The sequence below is a fragment of the Strix uralensis genome, chromosome 14 (genome assembly GCF_047716275.1).
Source record: "Strix uralensis isolate ZFMK-TIS-50842 chromosome 14, bStrUra1, whole genome shotgun sequence".
Lineage (NCBI taxonomy): Eukaryota > Metazoa > Chordata > Aves > Strigiformes > Strigidae > Strix > Strix uralensis.
In genome coordinates this window covers 6,086,115-6,100,303 of record NC_133985.1, presented here as the reverse complement: position 1 = coordinate 6,100,303, position 14,189 = coordinate 6,086,115, and the positions used below count along the sequence as shown (strand labels likewise).

The window sequence follows — 14,189 nt, the reverse complement described above, 5'->3', positions numbered from 1 at the left end:
TGGTAGAGGTAAATCTGGAGATACAGCTTGAACTCTGAATAAATTTTTATCTACTGCTATCAGGGCTAACTATGAGCAGGGAGGGATGTAGCTTTAGGGGGTGGTCTCAAGAAGCCAAGGTGGGAGTTGGAACAGGAGCTCCTGGTCTTCACACTTCATGTGGAGTTCTGAGCTCAGCAAGTTCAAGAGCTTCTGCTCTTCAGAGACAAGTTTTTGACTCATAAGTGAGCGGGGCAACAGGGACTAGCATTGGAAGGAACAGCGCCATTCAACCTTCGTTCAGCTCTGCTGAGCTGAGAGAAGGTGGCGGGGCTACTGATTTGCTGGACTGAGTGTAAAGTAGTCATGAGCAAGTTTTGGTTTGCAAACTGGAGACTCTTTAAATGGCTGAAATGTGAAATTTGGAGTAAAGCTTTGAACGAGCCTATTAAGTAAACCTCTCCGTCTACAGCTAGCTTGTTCACCTCCTTTGGTAGCAGTACAGTGCGTTAGCTTCAACAGGTATCCTCCCTGTCTGATTACCGTGTTTTTAAGCAGTTACCATACTCCTGCCTCAGCCTTTGCTGAACTAACAAAACAGGATGTCTTCCTATCCAATGCTTCTGGTCACGCAAAATGCCTGTACCTGTGGCAGCTGCACTTTCACTTTCCTGAATGAGAAAGATTAGACTCATATACACACACAGCTTCAGATGCATTTCACAAAAGTGTTGTATGAAGATGCAAATACTTTCTTTTTTGACAGCCCCCCTCCCTACACTGTCTGAATCTTAGGCACTAGAACAGGTCATTTTTTGTCTTGTAGATATCCAGTAGATAACAGTCTAGTTTTTGCATGTTGAATTAGTGTTGCTGGTGTTAATAACGGTTATTTTGTACTATCCAGGTCTAATTTTGATTTGCTGATCATGATGAAAAGCAACCTCTGACACTGCTCCATTAGTAATGTTGGAAAATGCATGTAATGGGTTAATATTTCAGCCTTCCTCTTTCTTACAATAAACCACATTACTGAGTCATAATGAGAGTTGTACCACATTAGAGTAACTTTTTTCCACTACAGTTGAATGAATTTGAACTTGTATCTAAGCCCTGAAATTTTCCTGTGAATGATGGCTACTAAGTGGTTCATCAGCTGTGTGATGAAAAAGCTTGTACTAGTTACATCCCAAGTGCCAGTCAAATACAGCATGCAGGAAGTATCTTGTCTTGCTCCTATGTCCAGTAGCAATTTGCAAATTGGCTGAGAGAAATGGAGTTATTTTCAGAGAACAGAAAATGTTATGTACATGTATCGGAGCACTCCTAAGAGCCTTAGCACTAGAAATAAACATGTGTCTCATGTGAAATATCTTTGTGCTAAGCATGCAAACTTCTGTGGTTACGTTAGATTACTGTATCTAGTAAGACATCATGGATGTTTTCTACTACATAATCATATTCTTTATATTGTGACTTCCTTAACTGTTCTATAATATAGGCAGATGGCAGGCGGGTAGCTTTCCTCGAGTGGTATGCTTATTTCAAAGTAAAGCAAGGCTAAGATTTGACTTAAATACAAAAACTTATTTCTAATATAAGCTTCTTTACACCGTGCTTTATGCGTATATTTCATTAATGCAATTGGTGTTATATGTTTAGAGTGCAAACTTTGTAATCTCTATGTGTGTATATTTTGTTTTCCAGTCGTTTTCCCCCTCCCCTTTCCCAAAAGCAGAGAGATCTGTGATAACAAATATCTCTGTGGATCATAACAAAACTTTTCTCAACAGACAAGAAGAGTATGTTGTGAATACATACTGTATCGGTAATGAAGTATATAAGGGATGTGTCTGCCAGTAATGATGCATTTGGCAATGGATCTGGCACCAACCGCTCTCAACCAGACAGAAAATTAGGATCCTGTCTAAAATGTGGAATGAGAGTTTAGTAGTAAACTTGAATTGTAGCTCTGCAAAGCAACTGTACCCCCGCAGTCCCAAGGAAACAATAGATAGTAACTCAGTCTGTGTTCTTATGAGGTATTTTCAGGCATTCATGGGAATCAATTTATATTTTGTCCTCATGTCATGGATTGCAATCCATAGTGGGTGCCATTCAGTTTTCTGGAATGCCTGCCCTTGGAATGACACCTAGTATATTGAAAGTCACAAAATGCAGATAAAGAGAGGTAAAACAAAGGCATTTTAATATCTTGCAACAACCTGTGCTAGATATTTATTTTCTACTGCCAAGCAGAAAGAACGGAAACATACTGACTAATTTTTACCAGAACAATAATGAGACATCCACCAGTAAACATGAGTGTAGGCCAAAGGAAAGCGAAGAGGAGGCCTTCCGGGGGATAAAGTCTACTTAAAATGACATTGGTCCGTGTTCCTCCTGGGTCATAGTAGCATGGGAAAGTCTGGTATTTTTTGAAATTGCTTGCAATTGTTTCTATTCGTGCTTTAACTTCATTAGAGTTCTCCGACTTGCCTGGGACGTATGAGCACTGGAATAAGAAATCAAGGTGATTCATTATAATGGATACTCTAATACAAGGTTTGTAGCTAAGTCTGAGTAAAACAAACATGCTAGTACCAACAGAAACTGGTGGTTTAACTAGCATCCCTGGAGATCATCTTTGTTTCCTTATGTCTGTAACCCAGTTGCCATGTTTCTGTCAGTGTGTCTATGCCCCTAGTCTGCAGATTCACAGATTGGAATAATGTTGGAAACCAATAATACATATGTGCTCAAAATAAAACTGCGGTCTGAGACTTCATTATTACAGTGCCAAGCTCAGATTTCTAGCAGAGCATCTAGGCACCACCATAGCAGAAATGTGTTAGTTGTGCAGGCAAACAAAGTTGCTTCACTGTGCACCTCTGGTTGTAACTAGTAGAAAAATAAGAGGAAAGCACGGCTCTAAGGGGCTTCCTACTTGTCCTCGTAACACAGAACTGTTTTGACCTATAGTAATAAAGCAAAGTTATTTGTCTTAAGTGGAAATACTATTAGACTTTGAAGCCCTCTTGTTGTTGTTGTTCTTAACAGTTTTTTTACTGCAATATTATTTTACATACATAATAATGCTTAGGTGTTTTAAACGGGAAACTGGCCAAGGCAGAAAGGGGATGGCTCCTGACCTGAAGGCTTGTACTTGCAGTAATGCAAACAGTAGGAAGGAAATCAGCAAATCACCTCTTTGCAGTGAACAAGGCTCTTGTTTCAACGTACAGTGGATAAGTTCTGCTTGGCCACTTCATCGTATGTAGCTTTCTCTGAGATAGTGACTATGAAGATAGGCATTAGCTAGTGAAATCTCTTTAAGTGTTTTATGCTGTCAGATTTGCACTGTGTGAAACTCTAATTATATAATTTCTTTAAGAAGATGAGCACTTACAGTCTGAGCATGTTTGTTTTGGATTCTGAAAGTGCTTCAGTCTTGGGCATGCAAGATCTGAATTTCACTTTACGTCCCGTTAGGGAGAGTTGAGCTGGAATAAGGCCTCTGAAATACTCGTGGTTTTGGAACTGAACTGAACATGATCTTCCTGGGGACAGCATACCTGCAGGAGCACTTCTGATTGGGGGAGCAAGCCTCAAAATGTTGAGCTCGTTGTTGATTCCCAAGCAGGAGCGCTGATGGGAACAAAAGGATAACACCCTACTTTTTTTACCTTCTCTAATCCTTCACACACTTGTAAAGCCAAATGAATATTGTGCGCCCACATTTCTGTCCTGCACGTGGTCTGCAGTCATCTTCTGGTGAAGAGAGCTCTAAAACAACTGACCAAGGGACCTCCACCACAATACCCAGCCTCTCTGTGTTACACAGGTGCTTACTACAGTGCCACTGCCTTCTCCAGGAGTACAGGTTTCTGCTGCCATACTGGCCAGAAACAGTTGCAGACCAGACCGAAGACATGTGAATTTTCTGGGTGGTGATCTTCCAGAATTACCTATGTTTCTCCTTTCTGTCTAAAATGTGCATCATGTTCCCAACAGCACCCTCATTTCCCCTTTCTCTGCTTTATTTATTCCCTGCTTCATATCATGAACCTAAAATGGAAGTAAAATTGGGATTTGTGCTCTAACTTTGGACAGTTTTTAACTTCAGGTCTGTCCTGTGATAATTCAACAAGCAGCTGACCAAATCACAGCTTAAACTATTTCTTAACATTGGTCTTCAGCTTGGAGACTTACGTATTTTTCAATGTTCATAAATGTTAAATGTTCATGTTTAGTTGGTGTAATTCCTTAACAAGTATTAACTTAATGTTTGATGTGATGTTTAAAACAAAATCCAAACCTGTCTAATTTCTGGAATATTTTAAAAAATGTCTTGGTCTAAGCACAGACATTAACATGTAAAAGCTGAACAACTCTTATTCTGCTGCTTGGTTTAAAAACAATCACCCCTTCTCCTCAAACGTGTTAGGTGGCAGCAGAGAGTGATTATTCAGTCTGTGTTGCAAGTACCTTAGGATTTCTTTCCAGTGTATCTTCAGTCTGATAGAGCATAACCTCTTGTCCTGAGGCTGTCAGATTAACCCACACCTGTAGACAGGGATAAGGAAAGATGTCCTCATCCTCTGAGGCTTCATTGTTTGGGCAGAGAACTTTGTCCTTGATGTTGGCTTTGAGTAGCTTGCACACAGTTTCTGTTGTCCAAACACTACAAAGACAAAACAAAAGGTATTGCTTTTAAATGCGATAGCAGCATCTGTTATGAATCGTGTGCTGGAGATGCATCTGTGTGTGCCAGCTGCAAGTGGTGGCATGGGTGGAGTTCATGGCTGTTTAGTCTTGGTGCTGTGAACTTTGTCTACTCCCAATCCATGGCTGCACCTGGAGAAGGGCTACCATAGGAAAGCATTTTTGTTGTTGTTTTTGCTGTTTGTTATGCATTCTGTGGTTTGAAGTTAGATTCTAACCCCATCTGTAATCAGCTTCAAGTGTTATTCAGGAAAGAAAAATTACTATGGATTTTAATATACGGTAGTAAATATTTGGAAGTGCAGTGCACTTGATGTCTCGGAAATATTTTGACTAATTTCATTCAGTAATTCTCAGAACTCGGATCAATTCCCATATTCCCCCCCGCCCCCCTTCTCCTTTTCTTTATTACAAGGACCTTTTGTATGAGTAAGTAGCAGGATTTTGTCTGGGAAAAGTTCATTTTTTGCTGTTACTTATCCCTTTTTCTCAAGAGTTACTCTTTTATTACTGATAATATAGTAAGCTTTTGCTTACAGCAGTACACTTTGGTGGCAAAAAAGTAAAGAAATAAACTCTCTCTAGGTCTTAAACTAATCTTTTTATATGCAAATGTCTTGTAATCAGTCTGGAAAAATGTTAATTACTCTGTTTTAAAGATAATGTTTTTCAAACATTTTTGAACTTAAAGGTGCTCTTAGCAGGAAGAATGAGGTGGATGTACTTGCTTTCTCTATCAAAGTCTTCAAGCATGAAAAACTGAGCTGTGCTGTCTGTCTTGTTACTTCATTTTTTCGCAAATTGATTTTGTGTGCGGAGGCAGAACTTGCAAAATGAAATAAAAATGTGGGTAATAGTAACTTCTTCAGTATTCATTGTGTTCTGCAACATGTGCTGTGGTAGACTGGGCTATTGAAGGCTCTAGTTTCTCATCATGGTTGATTTGGAAGATACAGATTCTCGGCTGAACAATTTTACCATGACTTCTGTTGCTCAAGTTTTTATAGTTTTATTGAAGAGAACACACCCTCCTGCACAGGGAAATCTTACCCCCACCCTGCATTTATGCAAGACTTAGCTTTCCATTATCAAACTTTGATACGCATAGTTGTTTTTTATTTTACATGTTTTTATAGTAAATGTTTTGATTTAGTCTGTTCTCATTCTAGCCCTGAAGATGATCCATTCCCTCTCTCTCATGCTTACCTGTAAATGCCTGATGACTTCTTGGCTCACTTTTTTCTTTTTCTTCTGTCTTAAAATTTTATGAGCTCTTCAAGAGCATATTGTTTATTTATTGTACAATGTAGTGACATATATTTCAGCACTGTTTTAATAATTGTATTTGACAGGAAAAAGAAATAGCTTTGTGCTCATAAACAACTGGCTGTTATTACCTTTTAGTGTAGAATGGCACAATGGTGATCCCAATAAAAAAGTACATCATCATGGAGCATGCGACCATTCCCAGTCCCAGGCACAGGGCTCTTGTCTCCCCTCGCTTCTGTGCAGTCACCAGCTTTTTTCCCAACATGATTGAGTTGTGAAATCTGAACAATCTCTTTCTAGGATAAAATAAAATACAGAAAGGAGAGGGAAAATATGACTAGGATTGACTACAGGTATTGCGGTTGTGTAACAACTTTCTGAAATATAATGTATCCCATGGAGGAACAGTCCCATTCTTGCAAAAACTAGAACCAAAGAAAAAGTTACTGTGTTTTTTGTTATCAGTAGACTCCTTTTTTTACTTTGTGATATTTACCACATAGTACTTTAAAGGCAGGGTGGTGGGGAGGACATGGCTAGGAGATGGGGTAGGAAAACCTGATTGCTTTTTTGGAGAGTTCTATTAACAGCCCAGTTGTCCTCAGCCTTAATTCAGTCTGTTTTATGTTGCTGTTTCTCTGAAGTAAGAGATGCTGTGCTGTGTATTGGTAAGGGCTGCATGAAGGGAAAATCTTCCCACAACAGAATCCTTTTTACATTATGCCTTTTCTTCTGGATTAGTCTGAAATGTGGCACTCTTATTTCAAAGAGCTGCAATACTTTAAAATTTAGCATTTGAGATGCCCAGTTCAGACTTCTGCATCTTTGTTGTTTGACCTTGTCCATTCAGGGATGCTCAAAACTTGATGTCCAAGCAATAGCTGAGACAAGCTCTGTTTTCTAGACAGAAGTAGTATGATGCCACTAAACACAATGGAACAGGATTAGAAAACACAGCAGTTTAAATCTGCTGTCGTTTAACCACAAGCATGGGGTCAGAGCTGATGTTGGCACTAGTGAGAGAGTGCAAACTGTCATGTGTTGGTGTAACACTGGGGGAACTCAGGCAGAGCTGTCTGAACCTGAGCTTGGGAGTGACTGGCATTTTCCCCCTGCTCCCTTGCCAAATAGCATTTTAAATTACCTTGCTAATGCTTTGGTAAAGAGAATCTGAAAATAATTGCTGTGAAAACATATGCTATTAAATCATTGTGACTGATGTTTAGGATTAATATATAAATGAGCCGTATCAGTTGCTGAGAGTTCAACCCATCACCAGTGTCTGACAGCTGTAACTGAAGGTTTGTGGGGTTTTGTTTTTTAATGAAAACATGGTGCCCGACATAGTTATGGCAAATGACAAGACTGATAAGATGGGAGGGGGTGGGAGAAGGGAGGAAAGCAGAACAGAAGGAGAAAGGGAAAATATGTTGCACACATGCTGAAACAGGTTTCAGTCCTGTTTGCATGTGCAAGACAACAGTGCACAGCTTCATGCAGTAGCTGGTACATTTTCAGGATTTCAGCTTCAGGTACGTGCAGCTACTTAATGGTTATGCTTACTGGCTGGCCTCTCAGGATGGTGTGGTCCCTGCCCAAATCGACTTGTGTTCAGCCAAGCAACAGAGCAAGACTTAAGTTTAGATCCAGTATAAGACAAGCACAAGCCAAAGTTAGCAAGTAGGCTCGTCGAGTTAACCGTGAGTAGATGGTCCCCAGCTGCCCCAGGCTGGCAGAGCTGTGGTGTTACTGGGGGTGGAGGACACCACTGAGTTTGGTGAAAGGTGAGGTAAAGGCACCATCAGCTCCTGAAAGAAAGAACGAGAATAGAATCTGAATGATGCTTTCTTTACTGTTCTCGTTTTCCCTGGTATAAAAGCACCTTACTTTGTTCAATGATCAAAGAAAAAAAGTATTTGAACATTGAAATTCTACTGGTTTTAGACTACTAAACGCATTCAGGTGTTAATTAACAAAAGTATAGAGTCTATGGACAATAAAACAGCTTTGGTCATTTAGCATATCGCAGAGCTCGTTACAGAATTTAAGTATATATTTTGAAGTTGCTAGGACATGATGTCAAAATGAAAGGCTGTTCTGAGGTGCCCCTAGGAACAAAAGGAGTTGTTGTTGTTGGAATACTGAATTTTGTCCAGTTCCATATTTAATTCCTCTTTAAATAAAACATCAATATCCACTGTGAATTTTGTGTACAGCATTTTGAGTGGAATTGCTTTTCTGATGATCATGTATAATTCACTGGCATTATAAGAAGCGTCTTAAGTTGGAAACTGCCATAAGATGAACCTTACCTGCTTACTGGCATTTTGCTTTATTACAGAATGTGAGCTAATACCCTTAAATAAGGCCGTATTGTGTTTTTCTTGGTCTATGGGGCTATAAATAGACCACGTGGCATCAAGCCCTGTCAGTGTGCTCACGCGCTGCCTGCATACTTGTGTCTAACCATGCACAGAGGCATGTGCACCCCACAAGGAAATGCATAAATGCTGGTAGTGATGGTTCCTTGAAAACTTCTGTTGTTTCTTTTAGTTCTGTGGGGGAAAAGTAGAAATAGCATTTTCAAAAAATGTACAGTTCCCAAATAATTAAAATATTGGAACACTGCAACACAGCACCTTAAGACCAATTGCTATTAAACTGACTGTCCTTTACCGATTGTGCAGCTTGGTCAAAGGGGCAAATGGAATAAAGGAACATCATCAGTCCTGGACCACAGGCCCTGAGAACACGTGGTGCCCGAGTGGCAGTTCCTTATAGTGGGAAGCTAATGACAGAGAAGTGAAAACTTGTGGTGTTAATGGGAAATCCTTACATAACAGTAACAATGATTAATCTTTGATTAGTTCTGTGGGAAAATGAAAAAGTGAAAGACTGGTACTGCCACCATGACTCGTGGAAAACTTCTGGTGGCCTAGTGCTGTTGATGTCTTGAATTTTAGATGAACCATAACCTTTACATAGCTGTCCCAGTTATGCTGAGAAGTAGTGGGGTAATCAGACCCCTTGTTACATGGAAAACAGGAAGTCTGAGACTATTAATCAAAGAATTAGTAAGAAATGTAATTGCCCCATCAGTCTGCTTGAGTGTCAGCCACATACTCAGCAGAAGTACCAGTAAGCTTATCCTTCCTAATCATCTTAAACTGCCAGACTTCATGATACATAAGAAATCATGAAGTGTAAACTGTAAATGTTCACCAGTGGTCAAGAGGTTTTCCCAGTGTTATGTGCAGTGGTGTTCCCCGTCCTGACACCAGCTGGGCGGCCTGACACTGGTTCTCTGCATGGGCTGCTAAGTGATCCTGTTTGCCTCTGCTCCCCTAGTTCAGATGTCGGCTCTATCCCAGAGAGAATAAGGATGCATAAATTATGCAGAGAATGTTAACAAGAAAGATTTGTCTAAAAATATCTCACCAAGTGCTTCTATAAACATAAAAAATAACTGGCTAGGTCTCCCAGGCAGTGTAAATCAAAGGTGCTCACATCACTGTTGTGTTGCTGCACCAGATGAGCTGTGGTCCCTAAAACTGAAATACATACTTCCTGCTGCATTTTTTTTACACTTTAAAATTTAAAAGACCAGAAATATCTGTAACACTATTTCATGTATGTGCAGAATAATTTAAGAGGAAATCCAAGGCAGTGAAGGAAACCTCATGTGCATTTTTTTCCTTTCATACATCAATATTATGTTCGTGTGCTGAAAGTCTTGCGTTATCTGTCAAGACAAAGCTATGCTGCATGCATATAGAAAAACATTTTATTTGGAATTTCTCCATTGTTTAAAAGGTTAATTTTTTTCAGATTAAAAATTTTTCTCTTCTGTCTCCTAGCTCTGTCAATGTATATGAGGAGGAATGTTGGAAGAGCTAATTAAGTGTTTCCTCTGACAAAATCATTAAACGTTTGAAAAAGGAAGCACTGCAGAGGACTTGATTGGCCCAGGAAGTCTCTGAGTGGATTTGAATTGGAAGATCTTGAAGTGTATAACGTGGGTTTTAGTCCAGCCTTCAAGAGCAAATCTAAATGCAAATCTTTTGTACTGAAGATTGTGGTGTGCCTCCATAATTATTAGGAAAATATAAGCTCCAAATCTTTTAATAATGTTCCCTCTCCCTAATCTTTTTTGGTCTAGTTAAATTACACAGTATATTAGCTGTGCAATTTCAGTGTATAAACGCTGTGTTGACAGCTGCTGGTGATAAACCCAGGGATGCCATCTGCTCAGGTTTGGAATAGTCCCCTGTTTTGATTAGTAGACATGTTTGATACTTGGTGGGAAGTCTCTGCCGCCTCCTCCCCTATCTCTTGAGGAGTTTCCAGTGCTGTGACCTCCATGAGTTCAGATGAGACCTCTCTCTTGAGCTATTTCAGGCTGCTCTTAACTTGGGTATGGCAGTGTCAGTAGCACTGATGAATTCATCTCACTCGCTTGCAGAAGAAAGGGTGCTAAACCTTTCTGCCAAATTTAAGTTGGGAATAAATATTAACAGTGAGCTAGTCATTTTTTTTAAGTTGGTCTATCCTACACCATATGGTGAATTTCCTGTGAGCATTTATGCATTGCTTTCAGATGAGCATCAAGTGCTAACGCTACATCACACCAAGAGGAGTGATTGCAAGTCACCTACATCTCTAAAGCAATGCAGAGTTTTTAAACAGGCCTGGACCCTTTGGCCTCTAGTGCCTCTGCATACAAAAGAGCCATTTGCTTTCTCCTGTCAAGTGCCAACTTAATAGTCACCTTGTTTTAGTCTCCAAACACCTTGTGTGGACCACATAAAAATTGCTGGCCTTGCTGGGTGTGTAACAGGAGCATAGTATTTATTGCCAGCTTATTGCCCAAGTACTTTGTGTGGGAACCAGAGAGCAATTTGAGTTTTAGATCTATAAATATGAGTTCTGTACTGGTTATGCTACTGTGGCAGAGCTGCACAGATTACATATTTACTACTGCCTCTGAGTAGTATTAGTTTGATCACTCACACTTGCCTACCTGTTTCCATGAGTATTTTAACACTGCTTAGATTCTTCTTCCTTTCTGTTCAATCCTGCCCTCATCCTTTTCTTATTTACTGCCTCACTGCTTACACCCTGGACAACAGGCCTGAAGTCAAAAATACATTTGTGTTGGCACTTGCTTCCCCTCTCCCCACCCTCCACTTCCTACTCTAACACTTATATGTGTTTCTTGCTGGTAACAGGTCTGCCTTTGCCAGGGATGCAGGGGCCAGGGAACACTGGTTTTGTTCATTGCAAATTGATAAGAACCCATTACCTAAAAAACATTCTGTGCACCAGAGACCACAAATATTGTGTGTGTTACAGAATAAGGCAATGCTGAACCTTGATGGAAATGTGCACAGAAAAGATTCTGCTGTGTACTCATGCAGCTGTTTTAGAAACCTGAAGCAGCAGTATTTTGACTGTGTAACATAACTACATTTATTTTCCGAAATATGATGTATCATTTTCCTTTATTAATGAACTGTTTACCTGATGTGACACTAGAGTGAATTAAACAAGGTAGCTTTTTAGTTTAAAAACCTATGCAGTTGTTTAAGAGAAACTCTATTAGCCTTTAAATCCGATGGTTCTTAAAAAAAGAAAAAAAGAAAGAATTTACTTGTTCAATTCAGCAGCTCTGAAATCTTTTTAGAGTGCTGCTTTTGGATTCTGTGCAGTACCGGGCTGCACAGAATGAATCAATTTAAGGGTAGATTTCAGGGAAGCCTGAAAGAGTTCAAGGGCTTGGTTCCTCTTTTAAACTTTAATTAGAGGTAGACAACCACAGCTTCTAAAGGAATGCTGGACACCCAAAGCCATGAAACTCCAAAGAGTAAAGGTGTATTTACCATTAAAATGAATAAAAGCTATGATCTCATATGGGCTGTGGACTCCTCTAATTTGTGAAAATACTACTATTATTTTTCTAATAATTATGGAGAATTATCAGATTGCATCCAGTTACAAAAGAGAGAACATTTGACTTTTCTGTAGCATGTGGGCTATCTGGGCTGTCCTCCATTAGTGCTGCAGATTTAGGAAGATTGTTGCTTCCAAAAACACTGTACTTTTCAAAACTGAAAAGCTATTGCATGCTCCCAAGGAAAAACAGTTGCTTAGAAATATACTTACTGTTTTTGATGAAATGCTTCTTTCTCTGATGAAAAAACTTCTGTTACATGGCAGACGTGGGATAGTAGTGGAACTTAGAGCTCAAAGGATTTTTTATTTATTTTTTTTTTTCCTTTCCTGTACTTCTCTGGGTTTGCTGTGGCTGAACTCCTAACTTAGTTCCCCTGTTACGAAGCTTTCTGTAACCATAAATGGTAAGGTATGAAGGAGCACTGTCCTTTTTGAGATTAATTGCTGAAAACCAGGAAGTCACAATGCGAAGACCAACTACATCTGAAGAGACTGTTTTCTCATACCCTAGGGCCCCTTTACCACATATCCCAGTGGATTTGTCTGGGATTTAATCCTGGTGGATTAAAGTTATGGTCATACTCCTTGTGTACAGCTTTTTAGTTTAGAAATCTGATAGGTCTTTTGGGTAAGATTTAAGGAATTGACTATCAATGACCACTGGTACTGATTCTTAATACCTGAGCTATTAACAGCTATGTGTGAATGCTTTGTTGACACTAGTTTTGGTCAGTTTGGATGCAACAGATGCTGAAATTTTGACTGTATATCAGATTCCCGTAGACAAGAACAAAGCATCCATCATGCCATAGATATGTTAGTGTCCAGCACGTTCCTTTAGCCAGAAACCCAAGTCTGCTTCTGGGACGTATAAACAGACGACTCAGCATAGAAGAAGAGCTAAAATAATGGTTTTTTTCTTCAGAGAAAACAACTCTTTTATTGGGAGACTAAAGGAACTAAAATTAGTTAATCCAGTAAAAGCATTGAGAGTGTTCTGAGCATTGTAAACAAGGGTAGGATCCCCTCCCCACTGCTTTTTAGGTATCTAATAATTAGCTGTTTCAGCTTAAGCTGGTCTTCTAGGCTTGCTTCTGGTAAAAGATTTGAAGTTTACATGTTCAGAGAGTTCGTGCTGTCTGGCGATAACAGATGAATCTCCCCCAAAAGGACCTTTTCTATTACTATCGGTGCAGAAGAGAGCACACAAAGCTAACTCGGATGTAGATAACTGTCTGTTAGACACTTAAAGCTAAGTAAGATGAAGCCTGCTACTATCATCTAGATTGAAAAGATTTATGATCATAGTCATTTTTTAATATTTGAGGAGTGATGTAGCTAAATTTAAAGAATGACATTTGAAGGTTGGAAAAAGAACCTTATGAACAAAACTTATTCCCAGGTAAAATATGATCTGGTTGAGTGGAGTTTTCTATCATTTTTCTGATACTTAGAAAACAAGACTGGATATTTCAAAGATGTAGGCTCTGGCTCAAGGAAGTCGTGCTTTTAAGGAGGAATTTATTAAAAGTGATTTTTCGGCTGTGTGATTCAGGAGTCAAGGTGGAAAACAAGGTAACCCCTGCTGACTGAAATCCATGAATTTTCAACTGTGGCTGTCTCTTCTGCATGCTCTTCTTAGCCCCAACAGCTAATACACACGGATCAACTTTTAACTGCTGCACTAAGGAGTTCTATTGCAAAATTAACACAAAACTTGTGGATTCCACAGGCAAAACAGATTACATTTTTGAAGTTTCTCAGTGTACTGAAGGAGGTGGTGGTAGAGTTTCTTGGCTCAGTTTGAGGTGCACTGGTGACTTACTTGAATAGATGGAAGCTATGCTCCAAGTCTGGTGCTACACCTTACCTTTTGCTTGTTTTATTTCCTCACACATACACTGCAGATATGCAAGAGAACTAACCCAACAAAGTAACATGGGTGTGCTAAAGGGAGGTGCTGTGCTGATACTAGCTTCTAACCTTGGGATACTTCAGTGTGCCACCGACCTACTGAGTGATACGTATCCATAAGAGCTGTATCAATGGCAAGCCAAATGTTTGTTATATCATAAACTCTAATTCTGTATACAGTCTAAAATAGCCTCTGTCTTACCAAAACCACCTAGGTGAGGCTTTTTGGGGTTTTTTGTTGTTTTGTTTTCGTTTGGTTTTTTTTTTTTTTTTTTGCAACTTGAGGGGAGAGAGGAAAAAAGCAACAATCTGGTGGTTGATATCACAGTGCGCTTTTGCCCTGGTCCTTT

At 39.5% G+C, this 14,189-nt stretch overlaps 1 protein-coding gene across 3 annotated transcripts; it reads right to left on the bottom strand.

Annotated features, from left to right (window-relative positions):
• Nucleotides 1–2,163: 2,163 nt before the first annotated feature.
• On the bottom strand, nucleotides 2,164–12,551 carry KCNMB1 (potassium calcium-activated channel subfamily M regulatory beta subunit 1). 3 transcript variants are annotated; one of them, XM_074883477.1, is made up of 5 exons: nucleotides 12,136–12,551; nucleotides 7,673–7,781; nucleotides 6,102–6,269; nucleotides 4,468–4,663; nucleotides 2,164–2,494 (listed from the first exon to the last, which is right to left on the bottom strand). In XM_074883477.1, exons 3-5 carry the CDS (start codon nucleotides 6,236–6,238, stop codon nucleotides 2,225–2,227), a joined length of 603 nt encoding a protein of 200 aa, XP_074739578.1. In that variant the 5' UTR covers nucleotides 6,239–6,269; nucleotides 7,673–7,781; nucleotides 12,136–12,551; the 3' UTR covers nucleotides 2,164–2,224. The 3 variants fall into 3 exon arrangements, with proteins under 3 accessions (XP_074739578.1, XP_074739577.1, XP_074739576.1); XM_074883476.1 differs by having other exon boundaries at nucleotides 7,537–7,781; nucleotides 12,136–12,550; XM_074883475.1 differs by lacking the exon at nucleotides 7,673–7,781 and having other exon boundaries at nucleotides 12,136–12,549.
• Nucleotides 12,552–14,189: the final 1,638 nt, after the last annotated feature.

What these genes read in the sequence shown, in the direction of transcription:
- KCNMB1 (XM_074883477.1), bottom strand. Translation starts at nt 6,238, where the DNA reads ATGTTGGGAAAAAAGCTGGTGACTGCACAGAAGCGAGGGGAGACAAGA. An exon ending in GTGCCATTCTACACTAAAAG is followed by an intron (nt 4,664 to 6,101) that starts GTAATAACAGCC and finishes TTGTCTTTGTAG; the next exon opens with TGTTTGGACAACAGAAACTG. An exon ending in CACTGGAAAGAAATCCTAAG is followed by an intron (nt 2,495 to 4,467) that starts GTACTTGCAACA and finishes TTCTTATTCCAG; the next exon opens with TGCTCATACGTCCCAGGCAA.